The 18,405-nt window shown below is 52.7% G+C and overlaps 1 protein-coding gene across 4 annotated transcripts in view; it reads right to left on the reverse strand.

Annotated features, from left to right (window-relative positions):
- Positions 1-18,405, reverse strand: part of LOC112668319 (TRIO and F-actin binding protein) — a 53,969-nt gene that overhangs the window by 30,057 nt on the left and 5,507 nt on the right. For all 4 annotated transcript variants that reach the window (XM_035696441.2, XM_035696440.2, XM_049115314.1 and 1 more), the window contains exons 3-7: positions 18,025-18,220; positions 16,861-17,029; positions 10,111-12,907; positions 3,957-4,071; positions 2,133-3,278 (exon numbers count right to left, since the gene is read on the reverse strand). In XM_035696441.2, coding sequence (XP_035552334.2) covers positions 2,133-3,278; positions 3,957-4,071; positions 10,111-12,907; positions 16,861-17,029; positions 18,025-18,220 — 4,423 coding nt within the window. The remainder of the gene's footprint in view (positions 1-2,132; positions 3,279-3,956; positions 4,072-10,110; positions 12,908-16,860; positions 17,030-18,024; positions 18,221-18,405) is intronic.

The raw sequence follows: 18,405 nt of genomic DNA on the forward strand, positions 1-18,405 counted from the left end.
CTCCATTTGTTTCTTGCATGCATTCAAGCATTCATAAATTCACTGTTCAATCATCTGTTGAGCTGAACCCCTCCTTTGTGTCACGCCCTGAGTCAGGAGCCAGAAGTGCAGAGATAAAGTAGGTGCAGCTCCTGCCCCCATGGAGCTCATCTTTCTTAGGGGAAAATGACAACTGAGTGTGGCCAGATGGAGGGTAGCAGAATCACCGAGCCTAGAAGGGAAATATTATCAAAGTAGGGGTGGGGTGAGTATTCAGGGAAGGTATCTCAGAACAGGGCACCTGGCCTAAGACTTGAACAATAAGTGGTGGGTGAAGAGGGAAGGGAGGAGCATCTTAAGCAATGGGAAAGGCACATGCAAAGGCTGGCAATGCGCCCACAGAATTCTGCAGCCAGCTCTGCAAAGTAGAGAGTAAATCTGGGTAGAAGGAAGTCCAGGAGGAAGCCATACCAAGGATTTGCATAGAGGGAACCCCAGCAGCACCTGGTGAATGCCTCTGTGGTCATTCATGAAATGCTGTTAAGCACCTGGTGCTCCTGCCCCTCCCTAATGGCCATGGCTAGCTTCCCAGGGACTCCAGAGCCTCACCATGGTGTAGGTGAAGAACCTTTCCAGGCCAGGCTGCAGTGTCTCAGCATCCACTGGGACATAGTACTCCTCCTCCCTAAGCTGCCCATGTCCATCTGCCTCCCTGACAAGCCTGACAGCTTCTTGTGTGGGGGCTCCAAGTTCCCCAATCCCCCCTTGGCCAGGAGGACAGGACCAAGCTGGTTCATCCCTGCATCTCTGGTGTCCATGCATTGAGTTGATTGGAGAGTAAATAGATAAAAAGCCTCAGAGAAATACAGGGGAGGGGGGTCCCCAGTTAGGCCCTGGGCTCAGAGGCTTCACAACATGGCAGTTAAAAGTTCAGGCTTTGGAGCTGAAACTTTGACCTAATTTCTCACAACTTCCACATGTGTGACCCCGGCAAATGCTGGATGAGGTTGAGCCTTCTATCAGGCTGAGGCATACATGGCACATGTAAAGCACCAAGCTAGAAAAAAAAAAAAAAAATAAAAAAATAAAAAAAAAAAAAAAATAAAGCACCAAGCTCAGAACCAGGCACACTGTAACCTCCCCGCCCCTGCTGTCATCCAGGAGGGAGGCAGCACCGGGCTGGACATAAGGAAATGAGGGGTTTGGATGAACGAGCACGAGCCTCCGTATCACCCCAGCGGTGCCTATCAGGGAAGCAGCTCGTCCCATTTCACAGGGTAAGACCAGGCAAGAAGGGCTGGGTGCCCCAAACCACGTTCCCAGTGAGCTGAGGCCAGGTTGCCTCCAGGACCCTCCCAACCCACCATCTTCAGGTAGATGCTCCAGGAAGCACCGGAGTACCAACAACTCTAAGACCCAGCCCCTGGGGCGAAGGGGGCAGGGAAGGGACCTCATGGGCCCTGATTACATGCCAGGCACTGGGCCTACCTTGCGCATGCACTCTCAGTCTGTCCTAGCAGCCTGCTTGACCCAGTGAGCATTTGTGCAACCTCTCCTCTGTGCCTAAGAGGAGCCATAGTGGCTAGAAAGGGGTAAGTGAAGCCAACCCGGACTTTGAGGAACTTAGAATAGAGCAGGGGGGAGGGGACTTGACCACACCAGTTGGGTCCCAGCCAGGCCAGGTAGGAGCCAGCAGAGGCTTCACGAAGCAGAGCCTGAGCGCTGGGAAGGGGGGAATGCCCTGGGCAGAGCACCTGGCCTGAAGCCCCAGGGTGGTCTGCACTGAGCCATCCTGTAGGCCACCCCTGCTCCAGCCTTTACTAGCTGTGTGATCTCAAGTAGCATAACCTCTCCATGCCTCAGTTTCCTGCTCTGTAAATGCACAGTGCCTTTCTTACCAGGCTGCTATGCAGATTAAATGAGGAAAATAACCAGAAAACATTCAGACCAGGGTTTGGTTGGTAGTCAATGTTGGTCATAAAAGAAAGTGTTGGTCATTATCACTGCAGTCAGGTTGGGTGGTTGGCAAGTTTTGGTTCAGGAGAGATGATTAGGGCTGAGCCTTGGAGGGTATGCAGGAGCCGAAGGGAGGCCTTTCTAAGGATACCTGTCTGGGTGGGGCAGACTTTCAGGCTGAGGTGAGATGGACTTACCTCCCACTCTGGCAAGCTGGGACGCTCTGCAGGGCTCCTGCTCCCCAGCTGGCCCATCTCCTCCAGACCAGCCATAGTTGAGGTCTCTGGTCCACTTGTCACTTTGGTGTTTGGCCACTGGGTGGAGATGATGGCAGGGCTGGGCTGCTGGGCGGAGCTCTGGGGCCACTGCCCAGCGCTTTGTCCATTGACTAGGGTGGCCTCCATCCAGCCGTCAGGCTGGCCCTGTCGCCCCAGCTCCAGGGTGCCGTTTGTGCCTGAGGAACCCACCTCAGGTCCTGAAGCCGTGGCCAGGGCACCCCAGTGTCCAGCTGGGTCCCTGCGGGGCAGCTGGGCCTGCAGCAGTTCCAGGAGGCCTTCCCAGTGCAACCTGGGAAGGTGGGAGGCGAGCGTTGACTCCTCTGTGTGGGCCCAGGCCCCCTCTCTGGGTGCCCCGAGAAGGCCCACCAGGTCCCTCCAGTCAAGCTCCGGTCGCCTCTCAGGGCTGTGCAGGTGGGGGCAAGTTCCCTCAGCCCCCCAGCCCGTGGTGGTGGGTGTCTCAGGCCTCTGGGATTTCAGAAACTCTACTGGGCCTACCCTGGAGTCCTCTGGGGGGCTCTGAGGCTGGGGAGCACTGGGCAGCTCCTGCAGATTGCCCCAGCCTCTCTGAGCTGGCCTGTCAGGGGCACCCCGCAACCCATTACTGGAGGGCTCCTCCCAGGCCTCTGGCTGCCCTCTGAGGCCGGTGGGGCCACCTGGCTGCCCCCAGCTCTCCTCGGACTCCCTGAGAGGGCCCCTCCAGGTTCCCTCTGGGGCTATGGCAACCCCCCGGCTGGGCTCCCCAAGTCCTTGCCAGCCCTCTAGGCCAGGGCCCTCCCGCCGGCTGCCACACGCACTCTCCAGAGGTCTGTGAGGGCCCTGCGTTCCTGGAGGCTCCTCCTGACTCTGCCACCCCCCCAGAGGCTGTCTTGGGCCCTCCTGGCCACTTTCCAGAGGTCTCTCTCTCCGCTGCTCCTTCTCAGGGATCCTGGCTGATGTCCTGGGGGGCAGCGAGGACCCCTGGAGCCGACGGTCCCCTTCAGGCCGCCTCTCGGGGCTCCTGGGAGGAGAGGGCTCTGCTTGGGTCCGCCGGGCCGGTCCTGCCTGCTTCACAAGGGGCTTGGTTACCTGAGGGCGAGGTGAGGGGGTGGGTGAGGCTCCAGGACCCTGACTGTGCAGTCTCTCTCTAGGGCAGAAACTGGCCTTCACCTGGCTAGGGGAGAGTCAGGCTGTGTCTTCACAGCAGCCCACAAAGCATCCAGGGTCCCTCCCTTGGGGTGTCCACTCTTCCCTTTCACCCAGTCTCCTCCCTTTGAGACCGAGATCTTTAAAATGCTGCTTACTTTCCTGGCTCCCCACCCCCCACCCCAAGGTATTGATTCCAACCTGGGGTATCGGGTGCCGGAATTTCCACCACCAATACCCTGCTTCACTGGGGTCGGGCCCTGCTCTCGGAGTTTCTTTAAAAATACAAATCACCACCCTGACAGAGGTAGCCCTTAAAGCCAGAATGATGCATCCGGGGCTTCCCTGAAAACTTTCCAAGGTAGCAGGTGCTACCTGAATGAAGGAAGGCAACAACATGGAAGGGCCATCTTCAAAGGACTAATCTGGGGGACTTCTCAATGCTTCCAAGAGCTGCTGGCTCTTTGGGAGAGGGGGAATCTGAATGCCCAAGATTGGGACTCTGACCCTTTCATAAAGGACCTCCCTTCCCAAGCCCCCTGCCTGGCACCTGGGGGAGGGGAGAAGCCGTGGGCCACCTCTTGGGGCTGCAGGGGCCCAGGGCAGACTGGCAGTGCTCACCTCCCTGCTGAGGGCAGGGCTGGACTGTCTTCGGAGAAGTTGGCTCTGACCTTGGCTGGGCCGCTGCGACCGCCCCTCGTCCCGGGCCTGGAAGGTCCCTGGTGCCTCGGACTTCCTATGAGCAAATGCAGCCGCCCCTCTGAGGGCCCTTGGGACTGTCCCACTCCCAGCATCCCGGCTCCTCTACTCCCGCCCCCAATGGGAGCCATGAGCTCGTTGAAGGGCCCTGAGTGAGGGATGATCCTCTCAGGTTCTCAATTTCCCGTTCTGAAAAATGAGGATGGTCAACCACTCTAATCTACCTACCTCGGGCGGGTGATGAAATGAGAAAAAGAGTAAGCACAGGTGGGAGGCTTAGCCTTGGCCTTGACTGTTTCCTGTCTCACTCGGTACTACCACCACCCCACGTGCAGCCCACCACTCACCCCTAGGCAATGGTTAGACTGGTCCTTGTGGGAATTAAGATTTATTGAGCACCTACTGTGTACCAGGCACTGTGCACACATGATTGTAACAGCAAACATTTATTGAGCACTTCCTGTGTTCCAGGTGCCAAGCACTTGCCCATCCCACTTTGTCTCACGCAACCCATGAGGTGGGGAGGAGAGATGCAGTGTCATGTGCCCTCATTATCCCATTCTTTCTACCCTTTTCCTGTCCACATGGGGAGTTTGGGATTTCCCAGGCCCGTCTTCCCTCCCCTTCCGTAACTAAGAGGGTTCTGGCACTTAACCTTGCACACTTCAGGCCTACCTAGCTGTTGGTAAAAGAGCTCTTAGCAAGATCAGAGGGAGGAAAAACATCCTCTACAATTCCGAAAAGCCAACATAAACTGTCCACACCAATGTCACTTCTAAGACACCTGGACTTCAAGCATTGTTGCCACATCTAACAAAGATAACCTCTAAGCTATAAAAAGTCTCTAGTTCCAGTTCATTGTCTTGCTTTATAATGGGAAGCTGTGGTTGTTAATTAATATTTAATTCAATATCTCTGTTGAGAGGTAGGAACCAAACCGTATCTGGGCACGCCTCTCCCATCCTGTGTGTAAGGGCATCAAAACCCAAGACCCAGGGACGCCTGGGTGGCTCAGCGGTTGAACATCTGCTTTTGGCTCAAGGCTCAGGGTGTGATCTGGGGTCCTGGGATCAAGTCCCAAATCCAGATCCCCACAGGGAGCCTGCTTCTCCCTCTGCCTATGTCTCTGCCTCTCTCTCTGTGTCTCTCATGAATAAATAAATAAAATCTAAAACAAAAAACAAAACAAAAAAAAACCTAAGACCCAACTACTCCACTGGACGTTTATTTCAACAAGTCTGACTTCACCTAAATTGACATAGGAAGCTGGGTCTCTAAAGGCTGAACTGAACTGAGAGAAGCCTGAAAGAGATGACCAGGTGCCCAGCTTCCACTGAGCCAGCCAAAAGGGAAGGAAGAGGGATCTCTGCTCAGCCAGACCTGTGCTCTGCCTTCAGCCCGCCTCCTGCTTGGGAAATATGCTGAAACTCCACAGAGGATTTGGAGAGTAAAAAAATTATGAGTTTGAGGTCTGTTGCTGTTGTCGTATAGCTTTTACCAATGTCATTAGAATCAGACCCGTGGGATGCCGAGGTGGCTCAGTCAGTTAAGTGTCTGCCTTCGGTTCAGGTCATGATCTTGAGGCCTTGGGATTGATCCCACGTCTAGCTGCCTACTGAGTGGGAAGTCTGCTTCTCCCTCTCCCTCTGCCCCTCCCCCTGCTCATTTTCTCTCTCTCTTTCTCAAATAAATAAATGTTTAAAAAAATTGGACCCATAAAGTAAGTTGAGTTTTTAGCAATTCTGAGCAGTAGACTCACAGGAAACCAAAGTTCTCTACCCTGGGAGTTAGGGTTTCTGAGTTTGAGGGCTGCCCAATCAGCTTCCATTTTTAATCTATCTGAGACGATGGGGGATTCCTTGCTCTGTGAGATCTGAGGACTCAGAGTGAGTTTTCCCTAGAACCAAGTGTTGGAGGCACCATGAAGTGAAAGCCCCCAAATGTGACTAGATTAAGGAGGGTAACAGTGAAAAATACATGGTGCAGGTGGACAGGAGAATGTGTGCTCTTTCTAATGGAAGCACTTCCCATATAAACTCCAGCTTGCTAAACAATCATCTCTTTTGAGAAGTTTCCCCCATGTGGAATCGAGAATAGGAGGAAAGGACTCAAGAAGATTCCAAGACACCAACAGAGACCCAGCCTTTGTGATGCTGAACCAGTAGTGTCCCCTTGGGCCACCTGTTCCTCAGTGTTGGTGTGGCTGCACTAAAGAAGACAAAGGAAGCATGTTTCGTTTGGAAGCTTAGATGGGCTCTACTCTACTTCCAGAGAGTATTTAAGGACAAAAGCCATCAAGTCAGGGATGCCTGGGTGGCTCAGTGGTTGAGCGTCTGCCTTTGGCTCAGGGCATGATCCCAGGGTCCTGGGATCGAGTCCTGCATCGGGCTCGTCATGGGGAGCCTGCTTCTCCCTCTGCCTGTGCCTCTGCCTCTCTCTGTGTCTCTCATGAACAAATAAAATCTTTTTTTTTTAAAGCCATCAATCCTAGCAAATTCCATGAAAGCTCTCTTCTAAATTCAAGAGATTGCAAAATGTCTATATGATGCTAAGATAAGGGATTCCCAAGGCATCTAGGAGAGAAATATGAACCTATCAAGCCAAAATGCCCAGTGCTTTAATGTGAAAGCCCTTTTAAGAGAAATTTCCCAGGCCCACATAGACAATGCTTGGATAGAGTAGATGCTCAATAAATACAGGTTGAATGAATATATGGGAGAAAATAAAAGCATAGCCCTCTAGCCATCCACTGATAACTTTGTCTGTCCCCTTACAGATACTTAAATAGGTCTTAAAATTTCATCTTCAGAGGACAAGTGCTTTTCTATTACGAAAAATGTCATATAAGAGAAAAAAACCTCAAGTACTCAATAGTTATAAAACCTTGATTAAAAAATAGTCTACTTGGCCAAAATGTATACATTAAATGTATGCAATTTTCTATCAGTTATCCTGCAATAAAGCTTTAAAAAGGTAAACAACGTCAAAGAGAGCAAAAGAAATGAATAGAAGTATCTGTGTAAAAATAATTAAATGGTTAATAAAAGTATAAACATATTCCTGATTTCTATTACAAACCCTTTATCTCTCTCAAAGTTATCCCCATAAGGAAAAACAAAAGAAGGAGGAGGAGGAGTGGGGGGAGGAGGAGGAGGAGAAGAAGAAGAAGAAGAAGGAGGAGGAGGAGAAGAAGGAAGAAGGAAAAGAAGAAAAAGAAGAAGGAGGAGGAGGAGGAGAAACTGAAACTGGAACTCTGGTTTAAATTAGAGTCCCTGTGGAGTTATCATATAAAAATCAAAAGTCTGCAAATTGATACTCAAATAAAAATAGTAATCATAGAAAGGCCAAAGACAGGGGAGGGGACAGTTTAGGGCAGTTAAACAACTCTGCATGATATCATAACGGTGGTTACGTGCCATTATACATTTGTCCAAATTCATAGAATGTACACTGTCAAAAGTGAACCTGATGTAAACCATGGACTGTGAGTGATAATGTCATGTCAGTGTAGGTTCATGGTTTGTAACAGGTGCTCCACTCTGATGGGGGCTGTGGTAGCGGGTGGGCCGTGCAAGTGGGTAGGGGGACAAGGGCTGAACGGAAAATCTCCGTACTTCCCACTCAATTTTACTGTGAACCTAAAACTGCTCTAAAAACACATGAAGGGAACCCTGGGTGGCGCAGCGGTTTAGCGCCTGCCTTTGGCCCGGGGCGCAATCCTGGAGACCTGGGATCGAATCCCACGTCGGGCTCCCGGTGCATGGAGCCTGCTTCTCCCTCTGCCTGTGTCTCTGCCTCTCTCTCTCTCTCTCTCTCTCTCTGTGACTATCATAAATAAATAAAAATTAAAAAATAAAAATAAAAAAACATGAAAATGCATGTGTGTGCGTTTTTTTAAGGGCAAAAAAAAAGAATTACACTAATGATGGAGACCACAGAGGTTGTCACCTGGGTAGTAAATGGATAAAACTTACTAGAGAAGGAAATGTGAAGAATAAGAGAGATAAGCTTTCTCAAGGAGATTCAAATCTCAGAGAAAATATTGCCTAAAGGAAAACAAAGAATTCTGGAATGCAAAACATTACCCGGTCCCAGGGTGATGGAAAGGCTCTAAAATTAGGTCGTCTCAGTAAATACACTGTAATGCATTGAATTGTACACTGCAAATTTTGAGACTTTCAGACCTACTTTTTTTTCTTTGCTTCTCTTGACCTTAACTTATAGAATTCCAGCCCTGATCCTTGAAAATCCTGAGGCTGGCACTGCTGGAGAAAGAAATCTCAGCCAGATTGGGAGGAAATGTTTTCCCTCCCCACAGCTGTGCCAAAGCAGATGCCCTGGTTCATAAACCACCTGCGCAGCACTGCTTGAGCACCAAGGGGACTCGCAGAATACGTGGATTTTGGGCATTGTCGCCCTATCCCAGGAAAGTGACACTTAACCTCTAAAAAACTTGTAATTTGGGCAACCCCGGTGGCTCAGCAGTTTAGTGCTGCCTTCAGCCCAGGGCGTGATCCTGGGGACCTGGGATCGAGTCCCACGTCAGGCTCCCTGCATGGAGCCTGCTTCTCCCTCTGCCTGTGTCTCTGCCTCTCTCTTTCTCTGTGTCTCTCATGAATAAAGAAATGAAATCTTTAAAAAATAAATAAAAAAATAAAAAAAATTGTAATTCTGTGAGTTCTCTTATTTAAGATATGTGGCTTTAGCCATTCATTTTAAACTGACATCTCTGGGGGCACCTGGGTGGCTCAGTGGTTGAGCATCTGCCTTTGGCTCAGGTCATGAGCTTGGGGTCCTGGGATGGAGTCCCACATCGGGCTCCCCACAGGGAGCTTGCTTCTCCCTCTGCCTGGGTCTCTGTCTCTCATGAATAAGTAAATAAAATTCTTTTTTTTTTTAAGATTTTATTTATTTATTCATGATAGTCACACAGAAAGAGACAGAGAGGCAGAGACACAGGCAGAGGGAGAAGCAGGCTCCATGCAGGGAGCCCGACGTGGGATTCGATCCGGGGTCTCCAGGATCGCGCCCCAGGCCAAAGGTAGGCGCCAAACCACTGTGCCACCCAGGGATCCCCCAGTAAATAAAATTCTTAAAAAAAAAAAATAGGGATGTCTGGGCGGCTCAGCAGTTGAGCGTCTATCTTCAGCTCAGGGTGTGATCCTGGGATCCTGGGATCAAGTCCCACGTCGGGCTCCCTGCATGGAGCCTGCTTCTCCCTCTGCCTATGTTTCTGCCTCTCTTTCTCTGTGTCTCTCATGAATAAATAAAATCTTTTTTAAAATCTTTAAAAAAGTTAATAGGGATGCCTGGGTGGCTCAGTGGTTGAGTGCCTGCCTTTGGCCCAGGGCGTGATCCTGGAGACCTGGGATCGAGTCCCACGTCGGGCTCCCTGCATGGAGCCTGCTTCTCTCTCTGCCTATGTCTCTGCCTCTCTGTGTGTGTGTCTCTCGTGAATAAATAAATAAAATCTTAAAAAAAATAAAAATAAAAAATAAAAAATAAAAAAGTTAATAAACTGACATCTCTGTTTTCTGAAATGCATGGGGACCCATGAGTTTCCTTTGTTAAAGCAGACAAGAACCATGGGTATTTTCTTTTCTCACAGGTTAAGAAGGAAATAAACAAAATAAACCTGTGATTCTGGATCACACAAAGGGTTTGAGAGTTTGATCTTATTTGAATTAATGTACTAACGTTCTCCCCATTTTATGGATGAGGAAACTGAGACTGAATAGGTTAAATCACTGTATCAGGTCATGTAGGTTAGGGACTGGATTTGACCCAAGATTTGAACCCAGCCCACCTGACCCTGGTCTTTGCTCTTAATTGCTAGACTATGCACAGTATCACTTGGTAGTCAAAACAAACAAAACAAAACAAAACAAAACAAACAAAACCTCCTAAAATGTGGAAAGAGAGAGAAAGTGACTGCCCAAGGTCACACAACCAGTCAGTGGCAGGGTGGGGGGTTCTGAACACTTTCCATCTGCCAACCCGAGCCTGTGAACCTTCCACCTGCTCTGCTGCCAAGCCTCCTCCCCAGCCCACCTGGCTGACCCCACCCTGAGCTCACCTGCGCTCTTGCCCGAAGAGGCGCTCCACCTCTGCACGGCCAGGGCTGCGGGTGCGGCCCCCGTTGCTGCACTGGGGCCCTGGCTCCCTCTGTGCCAGCCTCCTGGGTGGGGGCAGGTCAGCCAGCACGGTGTACTCCTCCCTCTCCAAGTTGTGCCTGGTCTCCCCAGGGGGTGCTGAGCCCCGGGAGCCCCCCGAGCTGCCTGGTGGAGGTGAGGGTGCCAGGAACGCTAGGTCACTGGGGGGGTGGCGGGGTGGGGAGGTGGCTCGAGGTGCATCCCGGTATCCGATGCACACTTGAGGGAGCAGCATTGGGGAGCCATGCAGAGAGTCAGTGGAGGGGGCCAAGCTCTCCATACTAGTCCCTGGGGGATCCTGAAAGAAGAGGGAGGGCTCAGGGGCCTGGCGTGGTGGGGACGAGAAGGAGGGTGCATCACGGTGCCCAATGCACACGGGGGTGGGGATGTGGGGGGGCTCATGTAGTGAGTCTGTGGAGGGGACAAGGCTCTCAGTGCTGGCCCTGGGGAGATCCTGGAATAACAGGGAGGGCTCTGGGGGCTGGCGTGGTGGGGAGGAAGCCCGGGGTGCATCACGGTACCCAATACACACTGGTGGGGGGAACTGAGGAGGGTCATGCTGGGGGGACTGAGTCTCAGCATCTGATGTGTCTGGGAGGAAGGGGAAGGGGTCAAACTGGGTGTGGCGGGGGGGTGAAGAAGCCCGGGGAGCATCTCGATGACCAATGCACACAGCTGGAGGTATATAAGGGGGGGTATGGTGGGGCAATTCACTCTCAGATGCATGGGGGTCTGGGAAGAAGGGGAAGGGGTCATGTTGCAAATAGCGAGGAGGTGAAGAAGCTCGAGGGGCATCCCGATGCCCAATACACACAGAACATGCAGGCTGGGAGGGTTCAGAAGAGGTCTGGGGTGCTCCGTGGGTAGCCAGGTACAGAGGTGAAGAAGTCCGGGAGGCACTGTGGTGGCCCGGGTTATGGGATGAGGAAGTGGCCCGGGATGGTGAGTTATGCTGGGTAGATCCAGAGGAGGAGAGAGGTGGGTCACGCTGAGCTGGCCTAGTGGGAGATGAGGTCTGAGGCTTGTCACCTTGGGTTGGCCGAAGGGTGATGGAAGCCCAGGGAACCTCACTTTGTTTGGAGCGAGATGGGGAAGAGGTTCGGGGACCTTCACTCTGGATTGGGCGGAGGGGAAAGGAGGCCCAGGGAATGTCTTTGTTGGTACGATGGGGAGAAGAATTCCTGGGATTGTTCCGCTGAGTGGGGCGATGGGGAGACGATGGGCCAGGATTGTCCTGTTGTGTGCAGCATCGAGGGGAGGAAGTTCCAGGGTTGTCGCGCCGAGAGGAAGATTGTGGATTGTTTCGTTGAGTGTAAGAGGTTCTAGGGTTATTCCATTGCGTACAAGAGGTTTTAGGGTTGTCTCGTTGGGTAGAAGGAGTTCTGGGGATGTTCTGTTGAATACAAGATGTTCTGGGATTTTCCCGTTGAGTGGTTCTGTTGGGAGAGGAGGCTCTGGGATTGTCCCGATGGGCACAAGATGTTCTAGGGTTGTCCCGCTGGGTGGTTCTGCTGGGAGAGGAGGCTCTGGGATTGTCCTGCTGGGTGCAGGATGTTCTAGGGTTGTCCCGCTGGGTTGTTCTGTTGGGAGAGGGGGCTCTGGGTTTGTCCCGCTGGACACAAGATGTTCTGGGGTTTTCCTGCTGGGTGGTTCTGTTGGGAGAGGAGGCTCTGGGATTGTCCTGCTGGGTGCAGGATGTTCTAGGGTTGTCCCGCTGGGTTGTTCTGTTGGGAGAGGGGGTTCTGGGTTTGTCCCGCTGGACACAAGATGTTCTGGGGTTTTCCTGCTGGGTGGTTCTGTTGGGAGAGGAGGCTCTGGGATTGTCCTGCTGGGTGCAGGATGTTCTAGGGTTGTCCCGCTGGGTTGTTCTGTTGGGAGAGGAGGCTCTGAGATTATCCCGCTGGGTGCAGGATGTTCTAGGGTTGTCCCGCTGGGTGGTTCTGTTGGGAGAGGAGCCTCTGGGCTTGTCCTGCTGGGTGCAGGATGTTCTAGGCTTGCCCCGTTGGGTGATTCTGTTGGGAGAGGAGGCTCTGGGATTGTCCCGCTGGGTGCAAGATGTTCTAGGGTTGTCCCGCTGGGCGGTTCTGTTGGGAGAGGATGATCTAGGGTTGTCCCACTGGGTGGTTCTGTTGGGAGAGGAGGCTCTGGGATTGTCCCGCTGGGTGCAGGATGTTCTAGGGTTGTCCCGCTGGGCGGTTCTGTTGGGAGATGATGTTCTGGGGTTGTCCCTCTGGGGAGTACAAGTGGAAAAAGAAGTCTGAGGGTTGTCCTGTTGGATAGAAGAGGTTCTGAAGTTGTCTTGTTGGATGGCTCTAGTTGGAGAAGAAACTCGAGGATTGTTTCGTTGGATGGAGGAAGTTCTGGGGTTATCCCGTTGGGCAACTCTTGAGGGAGAGGATGCTCTGGGGGTGTTGCGCTGTGTGAAAGAGGTCCTGGGGATGTCTTGTTGGATGGAGGAGGTTCTGGGCTTGTCCCGTTGGGCGATTTGTGTGGGAGAGGAAGTTCGGGGGGTATTGAACTGTGTGGAAGCAGTCTGGGCAGCGTCCCTTTGGGCAGAATGATGAAGAGAGGAAACCTGGGGGGTGGCACTTCGAGGTCCGCTCTGCGGTGTCGCACAGGAAGCCTGGGTTAGCGCCGACCAGTGCCGCTCCAAGAAGTGCCCACTTTCTCCCCGGAGTTTCGCCCAGTGCTGTCCAGCACTTCGGCTCCCACTGCAGGTGTCTGGAGAGAGGAGAGGCTGGTTCAAGGTAAAAGGAGGGGTCTCACACACTACCTCTCTTTGTCCCCTGGGACAGATAATTAAGGCAGAGCCCACAGCCCCTTCTTAGAGGACCCGCTGTCCGCACCAAATGACTCCACCCCTCGGAAGGAGTTTGATTGGAGGAGGCTTAAAGGCCTCTCTCAAGCTGAGGCTGGGAATTTGAAATTGAAACCCCACCTGACTCAGTCACTGGGAGGTAGTTTTCTGAGCCTGAAGGGACTGGGAGTCCCCGGACAAATTCGTAGAGAGCAATTTTGACAATAGCCCATGGGACCCGAGAAGAGGAGAAGCGAGTCTAGCAGCAGCTACCTAGCAATTTCCCTTTCTCTATTCTACTTCCTGCAGATGGGTTCTGAGAAATTCCCCCATCTCTTCTAATGAGGCTCTTTCATGTGTGATAGCTCTAGAAAGCTCCCATTCCTGACTCCCAGAGAGGCTCCTGCCCCAGCAGCGCCCGTTGGAGCTGCCATGAGCATGGAATAGGCTTTTGTGAACCTGCAGCATAGGCCTCACCTGGGAGTTTGCTAGAAATGCAGATTCTCGGGCCACCACTCCACCACCCCCGCATCGAATCTACATTTTAATAAGATTCCTGGGTGATTTGCATGCACATTACTGTCTAAGCAGCCCTGGTCTGGGAGATTAATGTAACTGCCTGAAACAGGGACCCCCTTTACAACTCCCATCCCTGTGAAGGGGCCGCCGTGGCCTCACTGTCACCCTCCAGCCCCTGCAGGCCCTGGTCATCCAGCATGTGGTAGCTGTGTGAGTGTCCCTGGGCCAGTGCTTCAGGAGAGGACTGAAGGGGAAGGTGGCCTCATCTGGAAGGAGCCATGGCTGCTTTCATTAAAGGCCACGCTTAAGACACACCCCCACCCCCTCATGCTGGGAAAGCTCTGCCTCCTCCAAGCTTTCTGAGCTGCTGTCCCAGAAGTCAGAATTTCCCGCACCTAGCAAGGAACTAGAACCAAGCACACAGCAGATTTTAAATTTTTCGTTGCTGTTGCCAGATGAACTGATGCCCCATGACCTTCCAAACCCCGGGCCAGTTTCTCTCATCTGCCTCCTCCCACCCCCTACCCGTCCCTCCCCCATCAGCCAAGTGAATCCCTTGCCTTGGATGGTTGCAGTAGCCCTCAACATGTGTGCTGTGGGCCCCAGATCATCATCCCATTCAGGGAGATCCTTTCCAAAAGCAAACCTGGATAGTTCACCCTTGCTTACAGGGAGGGTCCAAAGAGCTATAGACTGGAGAAGACTGGGAGACATGGCGTCTACAAGCCATGTGGGTCCTGGTTAGGAGCATAGGACCACAAAGGGACATCAATGGAGAAACCCGGGGGAACCCAAATAAAGTCCATAATCTAGATAGTGGTGGCATACAAATGTTAATTTTTTAAAAAAAGATTTTATTTATTTATTCATGAGAGACGCAGAGAGAGAGGCAGAGACATAGACAGAGGGAGAAGCAGGCTGCATGCAGGGAGCCCGATGTGGGACTCGATCCCCGGACTCCAGGATCACGCCCTGAGCCATAGGCAGATGCTCAACCTCCGAGCTACCCAGGCATCCCAAATGCCTATCAAAATTAAGAAATTAATATTGGGGGCACTGAGGGCATGGAGCCTGCTTCTCCCTCTGCCTATGTCTCTGCCTCTCTCTCTGCATCTCTCATGAATAAATAAATAAAATCTTTTAAAAAAAGAGGCCAACATTAGGGGAATGGGGGATACAAGGAAATGCTCTGTACTCTTTGCAACTCTGCTATCAATCTGACATTATTTCAAAATAAAAGATTTCAAAAACATCAGGAGCTCCCAACTGCACTTGGAAGAAAACCCAAGGATTTCCCATGGCTGGTAAGGCTCTGACTGCCCCCCGACCGGCCTCCCTGCTCCATCTGGGGAGGGGCCCCACCTTCTAGTTTTCTACTGTGCCTCCTGGGCTGAGTGAAGAAAGTGCCCAGCACACCAAAAGGGCTCAGTAATGCTGTGCCCCAGCATCCAGCTCTGAGCTCTCTCTTACCCTTTGAGCAGGGGTGCTGGCTGAGATGGCGTTCACCACCACTCCCGGGGCCTCACAGCTGGGTCAGTGCCCCCAGCCCAGGCTTCTTCCTTGCCCTCCCATCGTGAGCATCCCTTTCAGCCTGGCCCACTCAGGATCTGACTTCACTCCAGCAGCCCCACTACTGCACACACAGGACAAGCTCTACAGATGTTCTGGGGCACCGGGTCCTGTCCCTTCAGCCAGCTGGGCTCTGCACAGCCCACCGCATAGAGCGTACTTTGTAAACTAGGAGGAGCCCAGAGAGGAATGTCAAGGAGTTCCTAGCATCTCATCTTGGAGTTGGCAAATTCCTCCTGGGCCCTGGCCCCCTGCCTATGATTTGGGAGCCTGCCATCAGGTGGACAGTAATGACAAACAGGTCACACATAGGGAGGGTTTCCCACTCCACTGCCCTGTGTTAGAAGCAAGAAAGCAGGTGTTTAGTACAAAATCCCACCTGTTTACTAGGCCACTCTTGCTCCAGGGAGGCTTGGCTCCCTGTGTTCTGTGATATTACTTCTTCCTACAGACCCTCTCCCCAGGGCCTGATAGGGCAAGGCAGTGGGGGTAAGGTGGTGATAAAATCTGAGTCATGGGGGGTTTTTTGTTTGACTTTTTAGAGACAGAGAGAGAGAACATGTGAGCAAGGGGAGGGGCAGAGAGAGAGAGAATCTCAAGCAGACTCCATGCTTAGCACAGAGCCCCACACAGGGCTTGAGATCATGACCTGAGCCAAAATCAAGAGTTGGACGCATAACCAACTGAACCCTCCAGGAACCCCTCATGTTTTTAAAGGTGTCTCCAGCTGCTGTGGGGAACGGACTGAGAGGCTGGGTAGAGACCAGAGGCTTGGAGGGGGCTCTGGGGACAATCCCAGCGAGGGGCAGCGGTGGCTTGGCCAGGGAGTATTTATACCGATGGCAAGAAAGGGACAGACTTGAGGTATGTTTTGCAGGTGGTGCTAACCAGAACTGCTGTTGAATATAAAGGGTGAAGAAATAAATCAGGAAAACACCAGATTTGAGGTCTAAGCTGTTAGCATAGTGGTGACATGGAGCAGACTGCAGGAAAACAGATTTGGAGGGAGGGTCCAGTGGTGGGTGGCCCTCCACAGCAGCCTCCTCTCCCCTCCCTTCCCTGACTCCTATGCTCCACATGCTCCCATCACCCATACTGGGCTCACATGTCGATGAGATGCTAACCAGTGTCACGAGCATCCGGGCGCTTGGCCTGTGCAGTGGCCTTTCCCTTTCTCTGCAAACAATCCTCCTGATTTCCCGTGGGCAATCTCCTCCCCTGGTCGCAGGCCATGAGGCATGCACAGAGGCCTGACTCCATCCCTGATCACCAGGTTGGGCACGTGACCCACGCTGGGTCCCAAGGAGAACCATATTGAGAAGACTGTGCCCTCTTCCCTAGGAGCTGATACACAGGTAGGAGACAGCCAGGTCCTGCTGCTGCTCATCATGCTATGACCGGGGCAAGGTCTGGCTGAGAACAAAGCCAATGCAGGAGAAAACTTAGCAGAGACCAGATGTCCGATACTATTTGAACATCTGGATCCAGCCATGCCTGAAGTCACAACCGCCTGAACTTTTTACTTAGTGTGAGTCATTCCGTTTATGTTCAGTCGGTTTCCATCAATTGTAACCTGATCCTAACCAACCAGTTGTGAGATGATGTACTTAAAGCAGGTTGCATGGCACACCAAGGCCGCTCCGTAATTATGTGGGAACTGTACTGTTATTACTCAGGCCACCAAAGTAAGATGTGCTGGGGGACCCAGATGGCCAGTGAGATCTGGTCAGGCCCCGGGCTGTCACCACACCTGTAGTCACAGAGACCAACCTGGCCTAGCAGGACTCACCTTCCTTTCTCTGGCCTGCGGTATCACCTCCCACGGGGGAACGGGTAAGGAGAGATGGAGCCCTTCGGGCACTGTCGGCTCTTGGCCCTTCCTGGGGTTTCCTCGGGATCATCGTGGTGAGCTCGTCCCAGCTGGGAGCCTCCTCCTGCCTCGTAACAATATCCCAGTCCTGCCAGGGAAGGGAAAGAGAGAAAACATGTTCGGAACCTCTAGGACCTGTGCTCCCAGCATGAGATGGGGAGAAGGAAGGGAAAGGCACTGACACGAAAAGAGCACCTACTGTATACTCCGCACTGCCCTGGGCTCTTTGCAGATGTTAACCTAGATTAGCTAATCAACCCTTGAGGTGGGCGTGACTGCACCCAAAATCAGGCAGCTGGGAAATGGTTTAGGTGGGAGGGGACTTGAACCCAGGGCAATTGGACTCCATGTGGTGGGAAGGCCCTGGCCTAGCAGCCCCCGGCCCCCAGAGACATCCCCAGAAGTCCAGGGAGAAGTGAGTTCAAAGCCTTGCCCCTCCACTTCCCAGATACATGGCCTCAGGTAAGATGGTTTGCTGCTCTCAGCCTGTTTCCTTGCCCCAAAATGGGGCCATAAAAGTCTCTACATTTCCTGAGCCCACACTTGCAGTCCTATACTTTCCCTTGGAGGTCTCACAAATAGCCTGCCTCTCCAGCCCTCTGAGGGGTGAATATCCTGGGAAGTTCCAGAGTCTTCTCTTCTCCCAGCCAAATGGCCCCCAGCCCTTGCCCAGGCTCTTTAGCCTACTCCCTCCCCTCTGTCCCTTTATACCAGGAGATCTGTACCAGGGCCAGTCATGGAGCTCAGTGGTGTGTGATCGGGCCCAGGACCAGTCCCGTCCCTGCTCTGGACAGCATGCCCGACATCCAGGCCCTCTGTGACCTGAGAGTATTTGGCAGCCCGACCCTGTTGGTGATTTACTTGCTACTCCCTGTCAACTGAAACTCCTGTCTTTTCACGGTCAGCCCCCAGTTCCTTGGGCTGGCTGGGCAGAGACCCCTGCCCCTCCCAGGTGGTTGGTCCTGGAGGCCAGAGATGCTGGCTAAGTCTCCAGAGGACCTTGGCCCAGTTCTCCGTGTGGGTGGGACCCCAGGGCTGGCACAGAGGAGTGATCTGGCCCCTGGCCTTCCATCCCCAGCTCACCACGGACGACAAGTCGCTAGTATCATCAGGGGTGTCACAGTCAGGGCTGGAGCTGGTGCCAGAGTCAGGACCTTCGTCGAAGCTGCCACTCTGAGAGGAGGCCAGACCCTCCAGATAGGGCACTGCTTTTGGTTCCTGGCTTCTGCTCTTGGGGGCAACTGTGGGGACCTCTGTGGAGGATCCTGCTGATGGGCCCCTGGGAGAAGACACAGACCTATGACTTCTTCCCCAAAAAGTCATAGAAATTAGAGAGTAATACCCCCACCCAGGTCTGCACACACCTCATATTAGAGCAAAGGAGGGAGCTAACACCAAGGCCTTCACACAGACTGCCTTATTCAGCTACAGCAATCTTCCTTTGAAATGTAATGATTCCCATTT

Source organism: Canis lupus, chromosome 10 (genome assembly GCF_003254725.2).
Source record: "Canis lupus dingo isolate Sandy chromosome 10, ASM325472v2, whole genome shotgun sequence".
NCBI classification, from domain to species: domain Eukaryota; kingdom Metazoa; phylum Chordata; class Mammalia; order Carnivora; family Canidae; genus Canis; species Canis lupus.